Raw genomic sequence first — 23,974 nt, 5'->3', positions numbered from 1 at the left:
ATTCATATATTTCCATTTAACTGTTATTATGAAAAAATATCAAATATATGAATTATTGTTTATCGCAGTACAATAAATGCGTATTTCTCGAATTAATTTATACGAAACTAACACTTTAGTATTGAATTTTATTTCTGAAACGAAAACTGAAACATCATCTTTCTAAAAATACTTATTTTGAAGATTTTGGTATACATTTAGTTTGTTTGTCATAAAAAGACATTTCAAGAAAAGAATACGTGGTAAGGTAGCAGAGTGGGAAAAGTTCGTTTTTTTGTAATAAATTAATGGCAACACAACACATACATGACATATTATTAAATATTTATATGTGCATGAAACTGAAAGTGGTCATGTATACAGTTTTACATGTGTCATGTAAAATCTCTGACTGTATCTTTATACATAATGGAATGCAAAACTTTGTAGTTACACATACTGGTTTCAAAAGTTCTATTGGTTCAAGGGGCTTCCGGTTCAGGCGAAGACAACAGAAGGGTTCTTTTTTGTGCCCCTAATTTTTTTTTAAAAATCTGCATCAATCCTGCATAAATTTGGTGACCAAATTAACATTTTCGCCATGAAAGCTTAAACACAACATTGACATATCTTTTTAACTAACATTTCATTCAGAAAAAACATAATGAGTAAAACAGCAACTCCAAAGACAGGCACCATGCCGACCTCAATTAACAACAAATCTTGTGCCCAATGTGAAGAAACATTTAAGAAAAACCAAAAATGTATGAACTGTAATATATGCCGATATTGGTTCTGCATAGAGTGTAGCCATGTTTCAGCAAAATTATATGAGTTACTGAAAACTGAGTCCACCCCTAATTTGCCATTTAACTGTGATGGATGTGTCCGAGTATTACCAAAACTAAATGAGTTAGGGTTACACATTGAGAGACAAAGAGTACTTTTTGAAGAACTTGATACAAAATTGAAAGTTGTTGAATCCAGCATGGATATGAAAATTGACAAAAGAGTAGAAAGAGCCTTTGAGTCTTTTAGGGACAGAGAAGAAAGAAAATGCAATTTAATAATTCATAATGTCCCAGAACCAGATTGTAGTACTGATAATAAGAAAAGAGATGATGAAATTTCATTGAAAGATATATTGCACACTGTTCAGAGTGATGAAGTTGAAATTAAATCATTTATAAGATTGGGTAAACCAAATGAGAGTAAACCAAGACTGATGAAAGTAATTGTTGGTTCAGTTGTAGATAAGCATAAAGTTCTAGGTAACTCTAAATTGTTAAGAAGGAAAAACAGTGATGGGTATACTGTACATAAATGGAACAATATTTATATTACCCCTGACTTGACAAAAGAGGAGAGGGACATTAACACTGAGCTGAGAAGGGAGCTTGAGAGGCAAAAAAAAGCATCAAACAATGCAAACTTGGTAATTTTCCGGGGGAAAATCGTTGAAAGAAAAGACATTTCTGGTCAGTCTGCTAGTATGACAAATACAGCTAGTAGTCATGGTAGTGTTGAAAGTGGCGGTTCAGGTCAGACTGCCAATTTTCGACCATACTAGACTTTCTACAGAAAAGATCAAACAACATGTAAATACGTTAATTCCAGTTGGTTTTTGTTACAGTTCAAATGTTACAGTTAATTTTTTTGATAATGCAGAAAATGACAATGCAAGTACCTCTAATGTTGATTCAGCAAGTGAATCTAGTGATATTATAAGTAATGATGGCAGTGTGATAAGTGATAGTACTTCCGAAAGTACGGACGATAACAGGCAAAATAATATTGATGATTTAGATCGAAATATTAACCCTTTAATTGTAAACAAAGTTAAGTGTATGTACACCAATGCTGATCAATTACGTAATAAAATTGATGAACTTGAAGCGCAAATACAGGTTGTGAAACCAGATTTTATTTTTATAACAGAAATTTTGCCAAAAGCAAATATTGATATAGATTGCATTTCTCCATTATTTAACATTGAAGGCTATACAGCTTATCCGAGTAAAAATACAGGAAGGGGAGTTATTATTTATGCAAAAAGTCATTTCTGTGTCTCACCAAATGAACATATGAATTCGCTTTATGATGATGCTTCATGGTGCAATTGGGTAAAAGACAATAAGACTGTGTTGATAGGCTCAGTATACAGAAGCCCATCAAATCAAAACTCATGTTTAAATATTATTGGACTTTTGAATGAAGCAGCTCGATTATTTAACAATATTTTAATAACGGGAGACTTTAATATGCGTGATATTGATTGGAACTTTTGGACTACACCTCACTCTGAGGACCATTATGAACATACTTTTATTGAAGCTTTACGAGACAATTTTCTATATCAACATATAGATAAACCTACAAGATTTAGGGAAAATCAGATGTGTAGAACTCTAGATTTAATTATTACAAAAGATGAAAGCAATATTGACAATATAAATATTGATGCTCCACTTGGACTAAGTGATCATGCTACCATAACATTTGACTTTTTGTACTCTTTCAATGAATATGAAACTGGTAAATCGAAATATAAATATTCTAAATGTGACTTTGAAAATTTTTCTGAAGACTTTAGCAATTTTGATTGGGATAGTTCTTTTGAAGATAAAGACATAAGTGAGATGTGGAAAATATTTTCTGAAAAATATAAAAAATGTGTAGAAACGTATGTACCAAAAACTTATCCTAAACCGGGTTGTCAACCTAAACCATTATGGATAACATTTGATTGTCTGAGCAATATAAAACGCAAACAAAAGGCCTGGTCAAGATACTTGGCTACTAGACGAACAGTAGATTTTGATTTTTACAAAGTTGCTAGAAACAGGGCTAATGAGAACGTTCGAAAAGCAAAAAAGGAATATGAGAAGTTAGTGGCATCAAAGGCTAAAACTGAGCCGAAACATTTTTGGACATATGTCAAAAGTAAAGTGAAATCAAAATCAGCAGTATCAAACCTTATGAAACCAAATGGGAACTTAACTACTTCCGACAAGGAAAAAGCGACTGTATTAAATGACTTTTTTACCAGTGTATTTACTGCTGAAAATCCAAATAATATACCTAATATTGAAGAGAGAAATTTTGAATCATCATTAGAACACTTTGTGATCAATCAAGACACAGTTGAAAAATATCTACTTTTATTAAATGAAGCAAGTCTATGGGTCCAGATAATATTCATCCGTTAATAGTAAAGAGCATGGCAAATACATTTTCAAAACCTTTGACTTTGATATTTCAAAAGTCCATTGACACAGGAAAAATTCCAAAAGAATGGAAAGATGCTAGAGTTACCCCACTTTTTAAGAATAAAGGTAGTAAACTGGATGCAGGAAATTACAGACCGGTCAGTCTAACTTCAATTGTTTGCAAAACTTTGGAAAAGGTCATACGGAAAGAAATAATTAATCATTTAATAACAAATAATTTGTTATCAGACTCACAGTTTGGCTTTCGCTCTGGAAGATCATGTATATTACAATTACTTGATGTCATGGAAGACTGGTCATTATATATGGATAATAATATATCCTGGGACACATTATATCTTGATTTTGCCAAAGCTTTTGATAAAGTGCCACATAAAAGATTATTAAAGAAACTGTATTCATACGGTATTCGTGGATCTATATTAGAATGGATAACTGACTTTTTAACTGAACGTCGACAACAAGTTGCGGTGAAAGGGGAAAAATCTGAATGGCAAAATGTAATAAGTGGAGTGCCCCAAGGCAGTGTACTAGGACCTGTTCTTTTTATTATATTCATAAATGATTTACCAGATGTTGTGAAGTCTATAGTAAAAAATTTTGCAGACGATACAAAAATTTATGCACCTACTTCTAAATCTGATGTCTTACAGAATGATCTAGATGCACTCTACAATTGGTCCAAGTTATGGGACATGAAATTTAATGTGAACAAATGTAAACAAATCCACTATGGAAGAAATAATCCTGAAAATGTTTATACTATGAACAATATTGATATTACTAAAGATGAACAAGAAAAGGATCTTGGAATTATTTTTCAAAATGATCTTAAATTTTCGCAACATATATCAAGTAAAATAAATAAAGCCAATAGTATACTTGGGCTGATTAATAGAACTTTTAACTTTAAAGATCAATATACATTTTTAAGACTATACGTTGCGTTGGTACGACCACATGTGGAATATGGAAATACAATATGGTATCCGCATTTAAAGAAAGATATTAATGCTGTAGAAAAAGTGCAGATGAGAGCAACTAAATTAATTCCTGATATACGACATTTAAACTATGAAGACAGATTAAAAGTACTTAAACTACCCTCCCTAACTCACAGAAGGCGAAGAGGTGATATGATACAAGCGTTCAAAATATTAAAAGGAATCGAAGATATATCTTATGAAAGATTTTTTACTGTCATCAGTACTAATACCCGTGGGCATAATTGGAAATTAGCAAAACCTAGATGTAACACTTCTTTTCGATTAAGACATTTCTCACAACGTATTATTAATGATTGGAATAACCTACCAGTTGAAGTTATTTCATCTAAAACTGTGGAAGCCTTTAAAATTAGTATAGACCGTCATTGGGAGTCAGTCATGTATCAGTTAGGAAATTGATGAGGACACAAATAGTTTTATATATAACTTTTAATTGTGTGAAATAATGCACCAAATCATGCAGGATTGATGATTGTATCAGTTTTTGAAAGTGTACCAAAATATGGTGGGCTAAAAAGGATAGGATCCTTCCATATGAGCCCCACAACGATCTTACAGGTATCTTACAGATATGTAGCTGCAGAACAGTAGCTATTACATTGTATATGATTATAGTCCGCAAATAGTAAAAAAAATAACAAAAGGACCTATTAAAGAGCCACGGTTTCTGCAGCTAGTTGATATGTTGATATATAATATAAAAATGGTATGTGAGAGAAAATGATGCTCTCAATACACCATATCACTATTTGTTTGGCCATTACTGGATATCACACTGGATTTCTGTGAATTTTTGACGTCATAAATATGATAAAACAGAATATCTGACGCCACAATGGAAAAGTGATTGCTGTATGTCATTTGTATGTGTCAAAAGTTCAAGCGCCTAGGTCAGTCTGGATTAGCCAGATAAGGTGTATATATAACCTCTTACGAATAATTATAAGGATATTTTGACAGTCACTGTCAAATTTCAACCCATTTGATGCTAACGCCAACGGTAGCCCATAATAACTGTTTGAAGCCTGAAGGTAAAAGGCATTCATACCCTGGCCTTATATAGACAATAGACATTATAATTAGCACAAACACATTTACATTTAACGGTTACATACAAAATTAAGACAATAAACTGACAATTTAGTTAAATTGATTATATATCAGTTATGTAATTAATATGCCATGAGCCTTAACCATTTATTGTTGATGAGTTTGTCCTAATGAAATAATTGTATATTTGTTTTTATGTACAGATATAAATTATGTATGTATAGTGAATTCACTGCTGTCTGTGGGACCGCTGATATCGCCCATTAGCTGATTTTGTCATGTCCGTGATGTAACAGTTATAGAATTGTTTTTATCTTCAGAATAGACAGAAAAAAATTTAATTGATAGATTCAAGAGAAAATTAATAACTGCAGTCCAATGATTAACCATGCCATAATTAGCCAATTTCTGTTAAATAATTTCATCATCAGATAAATTTATGTCATACAAGTCAAATTTATATCGGATTGAAATTAATTTTGTCCTGCATCCCTGGCAGTCTGTTTGGTTCATTTTCAAGTATGTTTCGTAGTACAGAATCTTTCTTTTATTAAAAATAATCTAATATTTAGTAGGAATGCAAGAAATCACCAGACATTTTCTGATTTGAAGAACTCTCATAACAGGTGATCTTTATTTTAGACATACATTACTAGATTACGCAAAATCTTAAGGGTGATACTTATCATAACAGTGAAACATACATGACATACAGAAGATTTTATGAAATAAATGTATGATATGAATATCATGAATATGTTCACACAAAATTATCCGATTATTGTTTTTATCAGTTTAACAAAGTGAAGTCATTTATAAGTCTTGGGCAATGTTAGGTGTGCGGATACACTGGAATGTACCGTATTATACAACATAAAATGATATCCCCTATTGCATGAATATATATGGACAATACTGTGACAAGTGTCAGACAGACTAAATATAAACATAGAAAATATTGTCATTCAACATAAATCTCATAGAAAATTGTCCTGATCTGTGACCTCTATGAAATTTTGTCATGAATACTTTTTTTTCTGCACTGACATGAATGATGCCTTTCTACATCAGGACATAACTAAAAAAGAAAATGGCCTTTCACCCTTATAAATCTTGAGTTCTTAAGATCTCCGCACCTCCTCTCAAACCACAAAACAGAATTTCTTAAAACCTTTTTAGATGAAAAGGACATATTTTGTAGTTGTGCATATCGACAGGAAATTACGATTCAATTTTTTTTCTAGGAATTATGCCCTTTGAACTTATTTGCTTCAATGTACTACGGCAACAGTTTGTCATCGCAACTCCTCTGAAACCACACAACAGAATTTCATGAAACCTTTTTAGATAATTAGGACATACTATCTAAATGTACATATCGAAAGGAAATTACGATTCAAATTTTTTTCTAGGAGTTACGCCCCTTTGAACTTATTTGCTTTAAGGTACTCAGTGTTCTCCCCAGATATTTCATGTAGCATCCTGGTAAACAAAGAAATTTTAAATACCATCTTGTTTCTAAAAACTATAGAATCACATCCATTACTCAATCTATAAGAAAATCAATTCAGATAGCATCACATTTAGAAATATAGCATCACATTTACCATGATTCTAAAAGGCCCTGGGGGGAACACTGGTACTACTTCAACAGTTTGTCATCTCAACTCCTCTGAACACAACAGAAGTTCATGAAATTTTGTAGATAATACATGTATGGACATACTATGTAGATGTGCATATTGACAGGAAATTATTACTCAATACTTTTTCTGATAAATAATTTTTTTTTCTTTACACTTATTTAATCATGTTAATTTCTCCAATGACACTGTGGGGACGTGGGGTATGTGAGCGTGCTAACTATTAAGGTTCTTTAATTGCAAATATTCTATGCATTTAATTTGTAGTTGTTGTTGATTGCCATCAGCCATTTTTATTTCTACTTTTATATTATGTAAAAAAATGAGGGCCTTGGTTTTCTCTTAAATTGTTTCACATTCTGTCTTGTCATGCTTGTGGCAGGGCCTTGATATCTTACTCCACGTAATGAATTTTGCACATAGTTGAAGGTAGTATGGTCTGAAATAGTTGTTATCATGCTCGTCCATTAATCACTGGTGGATAGTTGTCTCATTGGCATTCAAACCACATCTAATTTTCATATTTACATGTATTTCAAATAGCAGCTTGTTGTTATTATTTTATTCTATTTGCAGATCTACAACAATTAGCAGATAAAAACTGAAAACTGAAAGATGTATCAGGATGCAGAGACAGGATTTGCTGATGACACATTTCAGGAGGGATCTTTTGGAGAAGAGGCTATCAGAAAGGGTATATACTGTCTATATTTAAATGTTGATGAGAAATGTTATGGAATTAAGGGATTAAATTTGCATTTGAAGTTCATGGACCAGATATATAAGAGAGGGACAAAAGATACCAAAGGGACAGTCAAACTCATAGGGAAGGGGATTGGAGTTACGACGTAATGAACATATCCGATATCATTTGTGAAACGGTTATTCCATAACGGTCAACCAACTTGTGATGGTGTCTGTAAAATTTAGGAAGGGATGATATGTATCTCCTTCTTCTGTGCATGTATTATCATGATTATGACTATGCTACTAAGAAACCTAGTTTTACCCATTTCAATCATCTCATTCTAAAATCAAGCAGTCCAGAATGTTTTTTTTAGTTTTTCTTTCAGATATTGATCTGATTATTGGTACATGATCACTAATTGTACATTGTTGTAAGTAACAGGTTGACTGGTCATGTATTTTGTTACTATTGACTTGACTTTTTATGGAATGCATTTGTCTTAGTAATACCTGCAGATTTGAAGTTCATTTATGAAATTCTAGTGTATAACATGCAGTCAGGGGTAGTACTTGTACAAGTTATTTTTATTTACCTGAATAAGTAAACAAAAAATATACACATATAAGTTAATTAATAATGTTTAAATAGACTCCCTTTAATTTTCTCAAAAATTTACTTGTACATGTTGTATAAATACATTTTTCTTACAATCCTTCAAAAATTCTCAAGTTTTGAGATGTAAAATAAGGCCTTTAAAGATTTTTTCCAGGTTAGCTCATATTTTTTAATTAAGGTTTCAATGTTTCACCTCATTAATTCAACAAAGAAACTGATTGCTCAAAGATCTTCAGTATTTGTGCAGGCCTTCAAAAATTGCTCCTTGGGGCTTGTAAATGAGCAGTGTTCTGAAGATAACAGACAAATGTGGTTTTCATTGCCCATGAAATTACACTTAAGTGATTAGTAAAGACATCTCCAAAGGGCAGATAACTTTAAATTATATAAGAGCAAAGAAATCTTAAGAATTCAATAAAAGAAGATAGGATGACTTTTTTACATAAATACAAGTAAAAAAGTCTGAAAGTCTAAGGGACACAACTCAGCCAATATTTTTTTACCTATAAATAAAATTCACTTGCATAAGTAGGCTTTAAATTTACTTATATAGTTATATTAATATTACTTCTTCAAGTAATTAATAATAACTTGTACAAGTAGTACCCCTGACATGTATAATCATGACCTACTTTTGAGATTCTGATTGTCTCAATTATGTGAAATATTCAGTTGACTCATTTTGGAAATTATATTTTATATTGGAACTTAAAAGTCTTACTGACACATCTAATATTGACTATAATGTTGAAAATTAATACATACACAGGAAAAATCTGCAAAAATCATATGCTTTTTTATAGGAGCTAGCAAATATTATGATTTTTGACTGATTATAGCATATAGTCCTCTAATCTTAAAAACTATTTTTTGAAAGACAAATTGTAAACAATAAAAATGACTAGCAATACATCACTTAATAACATACAAATTTGTAAACTTGTCAATTGAATAAAACTATCAATTAAGTATTCAATGTACTTGTAGTTATCATTCACATGGTTATTCAGAAAAGGACAAAATAATTTTGATGAAAAGATAGTACTTGAAGCCGTGTACAAAAATCTCTTTATAAAACATCCCTCTCACAAGAGTACATTTTGCAATAATAAAACAATAGAACATATATATTGTGCATTATGTACATTTCATAAAGGAGATTTGAGATATTTAAGGGAGACATCTTTTTTGAACATTCTGTGCATACATCATGTGTATTGGATATATTTCATATTAGTACTGTACTAGATCTGTCTCTAAAGGGTGCTACCCCAAGCGTGACTGGGGAATAGAAATATGGTCACTTGGTCTTCTCCCGACTGAAGTAAAACGCTTGCCAAAGTGGGGCGTCCATTTGGCTGTGTGGGATGTATCAAGTTAGCAGTCACATCCAGTCAGAATGGGGCATTAAAACTGATGCCTCGTGTAAAGCGAGTGCCACGCTCTTTGCATGTTAAGAACCCTTGCAACAACTCATTGAGGGTTCCGTATGTGGCCTGTTGCAAGGCAAAATTTCTGTCCCTATCCAAAATACCCTCATTTTCCAGTGGCAGTCCAAATTTCCCCGACCATCGTCCCATATGGCCTCTATTATGACAAAACCTACATATTGTATCTATTGTGAACTTGTTCTCGTCCTGAATATGCATGAAATATTTGCCAATGGACATTAAGCAACCAACAATCAATCAATTAATCTAAAAGGTGCTACAAGAAAGTAATGTTTTACTCTGTGTTACAGTGTTCATGAAAGAGTTTCTGTCTTCCAAATCTCATAAATTCTATTTCTAATTTGAGATTTGTTTATGATAGTGAATCTCGCCATAATGTTTTCTAAGTATAATTTTGCAGATAAAACAATGCATACTGCTCTGTTATAACATAATAAAAAGAGTCAAGTCTGAACTGCCAGGTTTATAGAGGTATTAAACCTAGTTTAGCTGCATACGAATTGACAATAATAGTTTTATGAGAAGTAACTGATGAATAATGTGATTGTTTAATTTATTTATATATATTACAGGTTTTATACGAAAGGTGTATGGTATACTCCTAACACAGATTATGTTTACTCTTGGAATAATGTCTATATTTTTGTATATGTAAGTGTGTTTCATAATGGCATTTTACTCCTCATTTGTTTATTTTTAAAAAGTTTAATTATGTGACAGACCATCATTTTTTTCTTCTGGTATGAGGGACAATGTCACATGACCGAGCCATTTGTGGATTTTGAAATTCCTACCATTATGGAGTGCTTGTGCTTATCCCAATTGCTTTTTATGCCCCCACCACGGCTCCGAGGCATATAGTTTTACTCTAGTCTGTCTATACATCTGTATTTGCCAGACATGTTCTACCAAATTTATTTTTGTCTACCTGATGTTTGGCTGAAATGTACAAGAATAAATGAGGGAATGTTTGTTAAATTTTCTCAGTAATTACAAATAAGAGCTTTCCAGAATTGGCTATCAAGCTTACTATACTATAAAGTGATTTAGTGCCCCTGTCGTAGCGGAGGGAGCATTAAGTTTTACCCTTGAACGTCAATCTGTACGTATGTACGTCCCAAATTCGATTTCCTTTCTCTAACTTTAGTTTGCCTCCACCAAATGATATTAAACTTACACACAATGCTTATAACCACAAAATGCAGTTCAAGTATGAATTTTGATGGTGTTGTCTTAACCGTTCAAGAGTTACACTGAATTTTGTTGTTTCTGTTCTCTTACTATAAAGTTGCCTCAACCGAATGTTATGAGACTTATAGACAATTGTTATTACCACAAAATTCAGATCAAGTACAAATTTGGATAGCTCCACTTTTACCATTCCTCAGTTAAGTTCCTTTTTAACTTTATATGATGTGCAAGCGGGGGCATCATCTGTGTCCCATGGACACATTCCCCATTGATTTTTTTTAATTATATATCCATGGCTTTTTAACTTCCTGTGTACCAAAAACTTATATCAGAGGTATGTCTAGTTTATTTTTGATGGAATGTCAATAACAAAGAAAAGTAAAGTTGTTTTTTTATGTTATGATGAATAATTTCAAAATATAAACATGATAAAAGTAAATTGTACTGCCTACATCAAAACCTTAGTGAACTCATCATAATGCCCTGTACATTGTATGTCTGTTATATTTCTATGAGAAATGAGAAAACTGATTTTATGTTGTTTTGCTAATTTTGTGAAGACTATGTACTTTTAAAGATGTGAAAATTTCAAATTTTAAGATATCAGATCTTGCTTTTCAGACCAGAAGTACGGGAGTATTCTAAACAACACATTTGGTTATGGATCCTCGCTTTGTAAGTAATTTTAATATTTCACATTTTTCTGATGCCAAAGCAGTCATTGAAATTGTCCCTATAAGAAAAATAATACTGCCACACCTGTTATTCCACAGCCTGAATGGTCATGATGGTTTTTGAGTAAAGATTACATACAATGAAATAAAAAATCTATGGTTCTGAATTGACATTTAAATCTATGAAGTTTTATCACTACCATTGATAGTTCAAACAAAGAGGTGGAGTATTGTTACCATACTTTAGATTTGATCCAGTTTGTGTCAAGAAATTTATAAATGATATATGTTATAATTAGATATTGAAGTTACAACATGTACAATATGATGTGTATTTGAAATACTGTAGTTGTCAAGAAACTTTTATTCATTGAAAATTACATAGTCATACATTGCATATGAACCTGTTATGCTTAAAGGGTCAACTACAATGTATAATCATAAACAAAGGAAGATAACTCCAACTTAAATTTTAAATTTTGAATTGTAACGATAAAAAAAATATGAGGTTTTAATGTAAATTCAAATTATGGCAATATAAAAGCAATATTTACTCGTAGCACTTTGATTATTTGTTTGTTTCTAACTACCTGTTAACCTGTCTAAATTCTCACAAAAATAATACATTTTTAATAACAAATCAGGTATACTTGGTCATGATTGTCAAAATTGCTTCATGGCAAGAACACCTGTAGTAAAGGTTTATTGGAACTTATCAGCCTTACTTTGGTTTGAAACTATCTTTTATTTTTGTCTTGACATAGACAAACATCATTAATAAAGCAAACAAACAAGCTTATTTAGCACAGTGCATTTTCTCTTATTGTATGATCTTAAGAATTGCAAGATGAATATCACCATGAGTCTAGAAGTTTGTTAAATAGAGACAGTGAGATTAATCAACCAACATCTTTTTTAAAGTTTGCTACAGTTTCAAATACATTTAACTCACATCTACTCTTGTTCATAAAAAAATGATTATTGAATAGACCACTTTCGAGTTCATCCGTCACCGGAATAAACTTGTCAATTATACGCGCCTTTATCACCGTCATTTGTGCGTTTAGGGGCGTCGTTACTTCCCTTCCAATGTTGAGCGAGTGGTTGGAAAACTATAATTCTATATTATAAGAATTATTCGGCAAATTGATTTCTCAAAATTGACAATCAACACTGCTGTCATTAGGGAATTGTCAGTAAGTACCTACAGAGCAACCATTATTTCTAGTTTATCCTGCACAAAGACGATCACTAAGACGCTTGATGAACATAAATAGTGCAGGGATACAGGCGAGCCCCTCTATCTGGTAAATGACGTCATAAATGCGTGCATAATTGACGAGTTTTTGCCGGTGACTGATGAACTCGAAAGTGGTCTATTAATTTTGTCATATTTCTATTGCAGTGTGATGACATTTATTATTTTGATTGTATTGGCTTGTTGTGAAAATGTACGCAGAAGTTTCCCACTGAATATGATCTTTCTAGGATTATTTGTAAGTAAATAAAGTGATTAGAATTTGTATAAAATACAATACCAAATAGTTTTTACATGGTAAATTGCATTGTTAGCAACTTAGCACCTTCATATGTACAATTCTCACCAAAATTCTATGAAACTCATATCATACGTTTTTAGTTTTTTTGTCGAGCCTGCAACTTTTGTTGCAGAAAGCTCGACATAGGGATAGTGATCCCGTGGCGACTGCTAGGGCGGCGGCGGCATTAGCTCACTTCTTAAAAGTTTTATATTTTAGAAGGTGGAAGACTTGGATGCTTCATACTTTGTATATAGATGCTTCATGTTACGAAGTTTCCGTCAGTCACATGTCCAATGTCCTTGACCTCATTTTCATGGTTCAGTGACCACTTGAAAAAAAAGTTCAGATTTTTTGTAATGTTGAATTATCTCTTATTATAAGTAATACATGTAATAGGATAACTATATTTGATATGTGCGTACCTTGCAAGGTCCTCATGTCTGTCAGACAGTTTTCACTTGACCTCGCCCTCATTTCATGGATCAGTGAACAAGGTTAAGTTTTGGTGGTCAAGTCCATATCTCATATACTATAAGCAATAGGGCTTGTATATTCGGTGTATGGAAGGACTGTAAGGTTTACATGTCCAACTGGCAGTTGTCATCTGACCTTGACCTCATTTTCATGGTTCAGTGATTATAGTTAAGTTTTTGTGTTTTGGTGTGTTTTTCTCATACTAAATGCAACAGGTCTACTATATTTGTTGTATGGAATGATTGTAAGGTGTACATGTCTAGCGGGCAGATGTCATGTGACCTTGACCTCATTTTCATGGTTCAGTGGTCAAAGTTAAGTTTTTGAGTTTTGGTCTTTTTATCTTATACTATATGCCATAGGTCAACTATATTTGGTGTATGGAAATATTTTATGATCTTTATGTCAGTCGCGCAGGTTTTATTTGACCGTGACCTCATTTTCACGGTTCATTGCACAGTGTTAAGTTTTGTGTTTTGGTCTATTTTTCTTCAACTATTAGTAATAGGTCAACTATATATGTTGTATAGAAGCATTGTTAGCTGTGCATGTCTGCCTGGCATGGTTCATCTGACCTTGACCTCATTTTTAAGGTTCATTGGTCTTTGTTTAGTTATCTTGATTAATGTTAAGTTTATGTGACAGATGTAATAAAGCTTTATACTTAGGACTATCAACATAATATCAATGATTAGTACAGAAGGCAAGATATTTCAGCGTGTGCACTCTTGTTTACACTTTTGGAAGTAAGTTGTCAAATATTTGAGCCTTTGAAATATTAATTACAATGGAAATCACATTGCATTTGCTCTGAAGCCTTCATTTCTCTAAGGTATTAATAAAAAGTTTAAAGAACACACAAAAATCGGCTTATTTTATGTTCTTGCCATTGTACCTTGGATAGATATAATATGAGCAATGTGGGGGACATTAGAATTTTGTTCTTTGTTTTATATTAATTAACATTTTTATGAAATCTTGAGATTATTTGGTAGTTATCATATGATCAAAACCACATGACTATATTTGTTTTTCTTGGCTTCTATTCTGTATTATTATATTATACGAGAAGTACAAAGTTATGACCACAGGTGTCAGTTTTAATTATTAGATATCTATTTCTTTCGATTTTGTTCTTTTTATTTTTTGCTGCACAGTTTCCTAATATTAGCATTTACCTGCTTTTACAATGTATTGGCTGTACATTATTTGCAACTGTTATATACAGAGTGGTGTTTTTTGAAAATTCAGATTTTATTTCTTTTCAGACTTTTTTCGAAGCATTTTTACTGGGAACTGTGGCAGCGTAAGTTATAACTACATACTTGATATCTGAAATTTTGTTTGAATGTTATTTCTTTTCTGTTAGATAATATGGACTGATCAATTTCAATCCATAACAAAATATTTTGTCATTCCTATGGGAATAAAATGAGCTCTTCTTCTCAGCTTAATGTTCTCATATTGTCATATAAAGGATTTCAGAAGACTATTTTTCATGATAAATTTCCATGATTTTTGTTTAGCCTGCGAGACATACAAATGACATAGCTGTCCTAGATTCTGTCGTCGTATCAACAACATTTATGTTTTACATGACCTAGGTGACAGCAATTTATGTTCACCTTAAGATAACTGCAGTTTTACAGTATTTTTATACGCCCGTCTTTTAGACAGGACGTATTATGGTACATGTATACCATTGTCCGTCTGTCTGTCCGTCCGTCGTCCACACTTCGGACAATAACTCAAAAACACTTCCACCAATTTCCATGAAACTTAAGTGAATTGTTTATATCTATTGATGTAAGCTCCCTTTCGGTTTTTTTTAATTTCAGATTTTAAGTTTTGGATTTATGGGGCTTTATTCATAAAAAAAGGGGGGATTTTCAACACCTTGGACAATAACTCAAAAAGGCTTTCTCCAATGTCCATGAAACTTTGGTGAATTGTTTATATCTATTGATGTAAGCTCCCTTTCAATTTTTATAAATTTCAGATTTTGCATTTCCATGTTATAATTTTTTTTGCTTAAAAAGGGGGGATTTTCCAATTTTGGGACAATTAACTAACACTTTCACAAAATTTTATGCAACTTTTGACCTTAACAGTGCCAATTTTTTGTGCATTTTTATGCCCCACCTAAGATAGTAGAGAGGCATTATGTTTTCTGGTCTGTGCGTCCGTTTGTTCGTCCGTCCGTCTGTCTGTTCGTTCGTCCGTCTGTTACACTTCAGGTTAAAGTTTTTGGTAAAGGTAGTTTTTGATGAAGTTGAAGTCCAATCAACTTGAAACTTAGTATACATGTTCCCTTTGATAAGATCATTCTAATTTTAATGCCAAATTAGAGAATTTATTCCAATTTCACGGTCCAGTAAACATAGAAAATGATATTGCGAGTGGGGCATTCGTGTATTGTGGACACATTCTTGTTAATTATTATTTGGGGGGGGGGGGTGTATTTGACAGGGCTCACACTATTTCTAGTTGATCATATAAATTCATTTAAAGCATAAAAGACAAGTTAAAAGAGCAACAGGCGTATTATGCGCTAAAGCGCAGCCCTTTATTCATCTAATAAATAATGCAGTTGTAATTATGTACTTTAAATTCAGAAATTATTGTGTGCATTTATTATTGCGATTTTGTCATTTAAGACTTAAATGCAATTTTAATTATTACGATTTTGAGAAAAAATCCTGTTTAATTCATATAAAACATTTCAAAATGCGAGTTTAAATTATTGCATCTTTTTCAATAATTTAAACCTCGCAATAATTTCTGAATTTACAGTATGAGAAATCTATATTTTCAGGTGTTATAGTGCAGATGAAGTTATGTATGCTGCTGCAATCACAGCAGTAAGTGATGCATTTTTATCATTTACATAGCTAGACTTTTTTTATTCCCTCATCTAATAGAGTTGGTGATATTGCCTCAGCTCACAATAGGAGGCAATTTGCTGAACTAAAAGAAAGGGGTTATTCCCAGAACTGAACTGAGTAGGTGATAATCCCTGACTTTTCACAGTAGGTTGCAGTAATTAATTTATTCTTTTCTTTTATTGGTTGGTTTACCCACAAAAACAAGACCAAGCATCAAAGACAAAGAGCAAGTTTGATAGGAATGATGTTAATTTTCCATACTATAAAGTAGGGTTATCAATGTCACCACTTAACTGTCTTTGCCTGTGGGTAGTAATGCGCTTTAACGTCTGGGGTCGAACAGTCATTTTAGGCTACTGTAAGCGTCAAATTGGTTAACATTTTACCACGATTTGTTAAAAATATCCCTATCGTGATTCCTCAGAGGTCTCAAGTTATTACTCGTGATGGTCATTTTTGGAAAAAAATTAAAATGAATTGTCAAAACCAGTTGATGTTTTTTCGTCTAAAAAGAAAGTGGACATTTTATCGTCATAAACCAAAAATTACTATTAACGTCATTTGGCAAGAATTTTTACAGTTATTCGTCATGAATGTACCCCCATTACAACCCTTCTGTCTCTGTTATATCATCATTATATCTAATCCCAGTTCATTCTTATATTAAAGTCATTGAAAGTGGAATTCTTACAGTAAAAGTTCCTTCATTTTTCAGCCAGTTGTTTCTTTGGAAAAATTAGTTATTTTGACCTATTATTACAAATCAATGATTTAGGTTAAGTGTTATTGTATATCTTAGTCTACTAGTAAGAGAGGAAGTTTTTTTACTAATGGACAAGTCTTTTATATTTAAAAAATCTTTGGGTCAACATATTTTTTGCAATAATATGTATCATGCTAAATTCCATGTAGGGTCCAGTGTAGTGATCTTTTAAGTCAAAGAGGAATGGTATTTCATGAGTGGGAAAAATGATAATCAATATGAAAATGTATTCACCTGCCTTCATGTAGTGAGTGAAAACATAAACAAAAAGAATCTTGTTAATCAGTAATTATTCAGCATCTTAAACATCAATATTTCTTTAAATATACAAGTATGTTCTCTTCACAAGATAAAAGTTTTTACACTGTTGTATATTGAAATTTCATTTTTATAAAATCAATATTGTAAAAATTCAGTATTTTAGTTAAATGATTATGTAAATAACTTGACTATTTATTCATTTGATCTATAATATCCTCTATATTATATTTTTAGGTTGTAGTTTTAGGACTGACAATATTTGCTTTCCAGACAAAAGTAAGTGAATTTTATATCTACATAGAATATCTTTTTTAGATTAAGTGACCATAGATATAGGAAGATGTGGTGTGAGTGCCAATGAGACAACTCTCCATCCAAATAACAATTTATAAAAGTAAACCATTATAGGTCAATGTACGGCCTTCAACACAGAGCCTTGACTCATTCCGAACAAAAAGCTATAAAGGGCCCCAAAATATACATAAATGAGGTTATCCAGAAAAGTCTTGACATTTTTTTTTTGAGAATTTGATGTATGATGTTTTCATTTAGTTTATAGTAGAGTTTTTCAAATAAGTTGATTTACAGATTCAAACACCTGATTTTGTAGAGTGCAAAATGTAGAAATTCTTCCATAAATCAAACTTTGACTTGCTATACTAACAGCTAGAATGTTTGAGAATGTTTAAGACCTGCATTATTCCATAACATTGATAATGTCATCATCAAAGATGATACAGATGGCCCAAATAGAAAAGACTGTTGGTTAAGGTAACCACATATATGTAAAAATAATGTTGCCGCCAAAAAATTAAAGGAACCATGCATATGGCCAGGCCTACTTGTATTTACAAAATGATGTTCAAGTCTTTATTTACTCAGATTGTTGATATATAATATCTGTTCATATTAACAATTTTTTTACTTTTTCAGTGGGATTTCACAATGATGGGAGGGATGCTGTGTGTATTACTTCTTGTGTTAATAGTTTTTGGAATACTAGCTGCGATCTTTCACAATAAGGTAAATTGTAATACAGAAAAAACTTGGTGTTTAACTGCTTTGGGATTAATAAAATTGATTGGATAATACAGCTTTTTGGTTAGCAGAGCCACACTGATTGAGTATAATCAACTTATTTTAACATGTCCAAATTATTTCCACGCTATCTCCAGTATATTAGTGAATTGATTATTTCTTCCTAACCATTGAAGAGATCAAATTGTTTCAGTTTCAGGTCAAGTTACAGTAAATGGGCTATGTCACAGATTTCAGTAAAATTTGGCATAAAACTCTAGCTCGATGAACTTCAACTGAAAATCGAAAAAATAATGCATTTATCTCAATTATCATTTGAAATATAACTGATTGAATTCCTACATAATGGGTGAACATTTGTATAGAAAGCACATAAAATCAGCGAAAACCCTTCTAAAATTTGTCTTAAAATAGCCAAATCTCTAATTCTACTCCATAGATTTTTCTTAAAAAACTATATGTTGTTGATACATAAATTTCCGTTATAATGATGCAAAATAAAGATAGGGTCACCGACTTCGTTTTTACGGTATTTATCATTCAAAGTTGCGTTCTTTGTGAAAAAATCCAACAAAACGTCGAAAATAATCGTAACGTTATCGCGTTGCAGACTGTAAAACGTTGATTTTTGACGTTTTTCACTACCAACAAGGTAACAAATTGATTGTTAGACAAAAACAGAGTCAGTGACCCTATGATTATTTTATATCATTAAAACAGAAATTTATGTTTCAACAATATATAGTTTTTTAAGAAAAATCTATGGAGTAGAATTAGAGACTTAACGATTTAAAGACAAATTTTAGAAGGTTTTTCACCGATTTTATGTGCTTTTTATACAAATATTCACCCTTATTAACAGAAATCAATCTGCAATTTTTCAGTTAATAAAAAAGATAAATGTATTATTTTTTCGATTTTCATTTGTAGTTCAAAGAGCCAAGGTTGTATGCAATTTTTTAGCAAAATCTGCGACAGCCCATTTACTGTTCCTTGACCTTAAATTATAAATGGGAAACCTGTATTATCCTTTTGAAAAAATAAATATACAAACATTTCATTACAGATTCTGAGTATGGTTTATGCATCAATTGGAGCCCTTATATTCTCTGCAGTAAGTTCATCTTATATATTTCATTTTAAAATAAGGAAACATGGTATGATCAGACCAAAATTCAAAGTAGTGAAAAATAACAGGCCTTCAACAATGAGCAAAACCCATACTGTCTAATTAGCAATTTCAATTAATTATTCAGAAAAATCATGCAAATTATTCCAATTGTTATTTTTATTAATAAGGATAAAAATTATCATGCTGTCATTTATATATATATATATATAAGTAAGTTGATAAAATTTTAGGGGAAAATCCTTTATCAAACTGACTATTAGAAATTTAATCCAAATTTAAATTGCCATTTACATGTGATATTGACACTTTTTAATGAAGTCAAAGTGTTCTGTTTGTCATGACATTGATCCTTTGGGATGGATGTATAACGTGCATAAACATGTTGCACAAATTAGTAAAAAAATAAAATAACAAGGGAACATTGAATCACAAGTCGAAGAAAAACTCACAACCATGCATGGCATTGTAAAGAAAGAAAAGATCATAAGTACTCGAAAACATTACATAGAAAATTAAAGATTGAACAAATGAACACACCCTTAAATTTTATTTTTAAATAAATGGTGCACTCAGGTGGTCCAGAAATGGTAATTAACCAGTTACTGCTCCATCTGAGTTATATTATATTCTGTTCCTCCATCTGCATCAGGATGATATAACTCATAGTTTGTATAAATTAACACTGGTCTGTGAATATAATAAATTGATAGTTTACCATATAAAAGATGAAAGCAAATCTAATTAATTATGGTTTCAAGTCTCTATACATATATTATATTGTTTTCAGTACATTGTATTTGACACACAGATGATGCTAGGAGGGAAGCACAAGTACGCCTTGTCACCAGAAGAGTATATTTTTGCAGCCTTGAATCTGTACCTGGATATAGTCAATCTATTCCTCTTTATTCTGGCTATCTTTGGTGGATCATCCAGAGACTAGAATCCATAAAAAATGATTTTATACGCTCTGTTCAAGAATAGATATTAAGTTATTGGTTTGTAGGGTATTTCTAGTCTAAAATTTGTAATGGTTTATGCGTAACTTTACAGTAATAAGAATCATAACTGAACAGAAATGATGAAAATTTGCAATTATTTTCTACCAGAATTCAAGTTTTGCACTTTCTATTTTGATATTTAGTACTTGTCTGTGGTAATCATATTTACACTTAGACCTATTTAGTTTTTGTGTTTACAGCTTATATTTGGAAGATTAAAAAATCCTGATAAATTATTTAATATGACAATCATATTCATACTCAATGTTCCTTGTTTGTAGCACTTTGAACAATATTTCATTGTACATGGAAATTTATGCTGGTATATACAAGGGTCCAGAAACCGTCAAATTTCTCACACATAACTGATTCAAATTACAAATACCTGTAACTAAATTAAAACTACTAAAATCATTCAAACTGATTGAAGTTTGAAAATTTACCAAAGCACTTTTGTAAAAAGTTGGTTTTCATTCATATATTTTGATGTAATACTTTTATATCCATGAATAAAGCTGCCACTCCATATTGTTTGAGTTCAACGTGGCTCTCAAAGTTACTGTTTAATGCCACTAGGTATCTGGTAAATGCTTGTTATAACATCGCCCTTTGTTGTTGCCAAGTAGTTGAAATCAGACATTTAGGAGAATTTATTGATTAAGTTCAGACAATTAACTTCACTAATGGATAACTTTTAAGCTAAGCTTGACTAAATTCCTTATTTTGAAAAATCTAAACAGTTATTTAAGAAAAAATAGAACATTGAATTTTACTACGCAATAAGCTTTCCTAGAAATTCCCCCTATTTTTAACGAGTACAAGATTAACCATGAAATATGAAATAATTCAAGTTACAAAAATAAGGCGTAGAGTTCAAGTAGTTTGTGTTGTAAAACTGATGATATGGATTCCCTTATGTTGCAACTCCTTGTACAAATTTATTGTTTTTAAAAGTGCAGAAAATCGTAATGAACAGAATTCTTAACCCTTGTTGATATACACCAAAACATGCTAATACATATTTCTGTGTATTCTCTTTTGTATTTATAAACACACTGATTTGCTACAAAAATATGAATAGCATTCATGGCTTTAAAGGTTACAAAGGAAGTTTATATTCAACTGCCTTTTTTGTACTATTCATGTTTTTGTGAATAAGGGAACATGAATAAGTGGAATAGATAGTATTTTGGCACCTACAACCTTATACTGCTTAATAATATCAGTTCACTAATTATTGAACAAAAATAAATGATTTTTTAGTTACACAGTTTACATATTTAAAGCAGGAAGTATAAGGGTCAATGTTTGGCACCTATAATTTCAAAAATAGTTAACTTATTCAAGCCATTCAAAATTATGTTGATTACAGAGGTAAATTAATCAAATGTTTAATCTGAAATCTTTAGTCCCTCCCTTGTGATATCACTTTGATATATATTAAAAGAACATGTTGAATATGACATTTTGATCTAAGATGGCCATTTCCACATACATTTAGTTTTGGGTCAAAGTATACATAAGTAATAACTTTGATAAAACAAATATTTTACACAAAAACCTATCTTCATAAAACATTTTGAAGCAACTTATCTAATGGATAAATCTTTTTCTTATATCTAAATATCAATGAAAAGATCTTAAGTGTGGCTATTTTTGCAGTTTTTAATGTTGAAAATTATATACTGAATAAACACTGAATGTCGGACAGACCTTTAAATGTCTTTTCAACATTTGAAGGATGTTATTTGTAGTATTTGTAGTATTTTTGTACTTTCTGTACCTTCCCTTATACATGTTATAAGGCTTTTCTAGATATTCTTAATTTTATTAAAACAAACCCAAGAATTATGCAGCCATTTTTAGTTTCAAAGTATCAATTTTTATGTACATATTTTCACCACAGTTTTATGGGAAGATAAAGGATTATCATCAAACTAGCTTTATTGAATGTGTTATAAATTTTTACTGTGCATTATGGACGAGAATCTGTTTTCAGTGTTGGTGTACTACATATGCATGTAATATTGTTATGTTTTTATATATATGCATATAAAAGCCATATCAAGTCTGTTATTTTAGTTATTTTACACTTCTGGTAGAAGTTCTACATCATATTAAGTATTATATGTATTATTTAGTATGAGCTCTTTATTGTGTAAATTATACTCTATAATATGGCATTTTATGTGCAATATATATTACTGTAGATTCATTATTTTTTCGTGAGATACACATTTTCATGAATTTTTTTTAGGTTTAATCAATTTAAATGATCAATGAAGTACAAACATTTTATAGTCTTAAATGTAAACCTTGACTAAACCACAAAAAGTTAATATTCATAAAATTACAGTCTTTCCTCAATCCACCAAAATTGGTACCCAAGAAAAATAAATGAATCCAAAGAATTCCATATAATAGCATTCCACTGGTTATAGGCTTCATTGCTACGCCCAATTTGGAGCACAATATTCTGAGAATTTGGTTGTGTTTTATTAGAATATGACTATAAAATATTGCTTGTTTAGGATCTGCAACACATGATCTGAGGTTATGTGATACTTGAACTCTTGACGTCGCACAACAATGGCTTTTGCCTTGTTGTGTCAAACATTTCCTCTTATGACATGAAAATTTATCAAAATGTCCATAATGGCAGAGGAAGAGTGATAAGGTGCATTGAAATCTCAAACTAAATACATCATAAAATATCTAATAAATGATCTTCACCACAGTTTTTTAACAGTTACACAGATTTGTTTTCTTTTGAAAGATCTTGTAGAGCATTCGAAATGTAAAATTTATTTTAAATAATTGAGGTTCCTTGAAATCAGATTCTAAAGCTATTGGTTTGTTTTAATTGTGATAAGATTCTGAAACTTTTTTTTACAAAATTATATGTCTGGTTGGAAAGATGTAAGATGTTCAACTTGTAATTGTTTATGAAATACTTTTTTGTAATACACTAAATTAATATAAAAATCAAAGAAGGTGCATTTTAGGGTCTATTTGGTCCTGCTAATATACTAATATATTTTGATAATCACTTATAATCTAAAGAATTAACAAATGTAACTATTTCTACAACAATCACTTTATATGTCAAGGTTCAGTGATTTAAGTCTCAGACTTTTTTGCTGAACCCCCCCCCCTTTTTTTTTGCATTTTTTTTTTACATTATTTTATGTTAATCATTCATGTTGGGAAATGAGTAACATTCCACTACAATGAATTTGGAAGACCTTTTTTTTTATGGTAATGCATTGAAACACAGTTTCGAAGGGCTAATATTTTAGTGGTTGGGGGGTTCTAGAGGATAAATACAACTTCTTCTTGTACCTTCTTTGC

General features: G+C 31.2%; 1 protein-coding gene across 5 annotated transcripts; it reads left to right on the top strand.

The window, feature by feature from the left end:
- Positions 1-125: 125 nt before the first annotated feature.
- Positions 126-22,671, top strand: LOC134706735 (protein lifeguard 1-like). 5 transcript variants are annotated; one of them, XM_063565935.1, is made up of 12 exons: positions 512-557; positions 5,839-5,892; positions 7,486-7,603; positions 10,236-10,314; positions 11,476-11,529; positions 12,934-13,024; positions 14,812-14,849; positions 16,359-16,404; positions 17,687-17,728; positions 18,386-18,475; positions 19,557-19,604; positions 20,410-22,671. In XM_063565935.1, exons 3-12 carry the CDS (start codon positions 7,525-7,527, stop codon positions 20,563-20,565), a joined length of 723 nt encoding a protein of 240 aa, XP_063422005.1. In that variant the 5' UTR covers positions 512-557; positions 5,839-5,892; positions 7,486-7,524; the 3' UTR covers positions 20,566-22,671. The 5 variants fall into 5 exon arrangements, with proteins under 5 accessions (XP_063422006.1, XP_063422007.1, XP_063422008.1 ...); XM_063565936.1 differs by lacking the exons at positions 512-557; positions 5,839-5,892 and adding an exon at positions 126-242; XM_063565937.1 differs by lacking the exons at positions 512-557; positions 5,839-5,892 and adding an exon at positions 135-189.
- The last annotated feature ends 1,303 nt before the right edge of the window (positions 22,672-23,974 follow it).

This window comes from Mytilus trossulus, chromosome 2 (assembly GCF_036588685.1).
Source record: "Mytilus trossulus isolate FHL-02 chromosome 2, PNRI_Mtr1.1.1.hap1, whole genome shotgun sequence".
Classification (NCBI taxonomy): Eukaryota; Metazoa; Mollusca; class Bivalvia; order Mytilida; family Mytilidae; genus Mytilus; species Mytilus trossulus.
Note: the sequence above shows the minus strand (reverse complement) of the source record. Positions and strands in the feature narration are given on the sequence as shown.

Excerpts from the sequence above, each read along its gene's own strand:
- LOC134706735 (XM_063565936.1), top strand. The coding sequence starts at position 7,525 with ATGTATCAGGATGCAGAGACAGGATTTGCTGATGACACATTTCAGGAG. Across the intron at positions 14,850-16,358 it reads TTACTGGGAACTGTGGCAGC|GTGTTATAGTGCAGATGAAG; the intron begins GTAAGTTATAAC and ends CTATATTTTCAG. Across the intron at positions 16,405-17,686 it reads ATGCTGCTGCAATCACAGCA|GTTGTAGTTTTAGGACTGAC; the intron begins GTAAGTGATGCA and ends TTATATTTTTAG.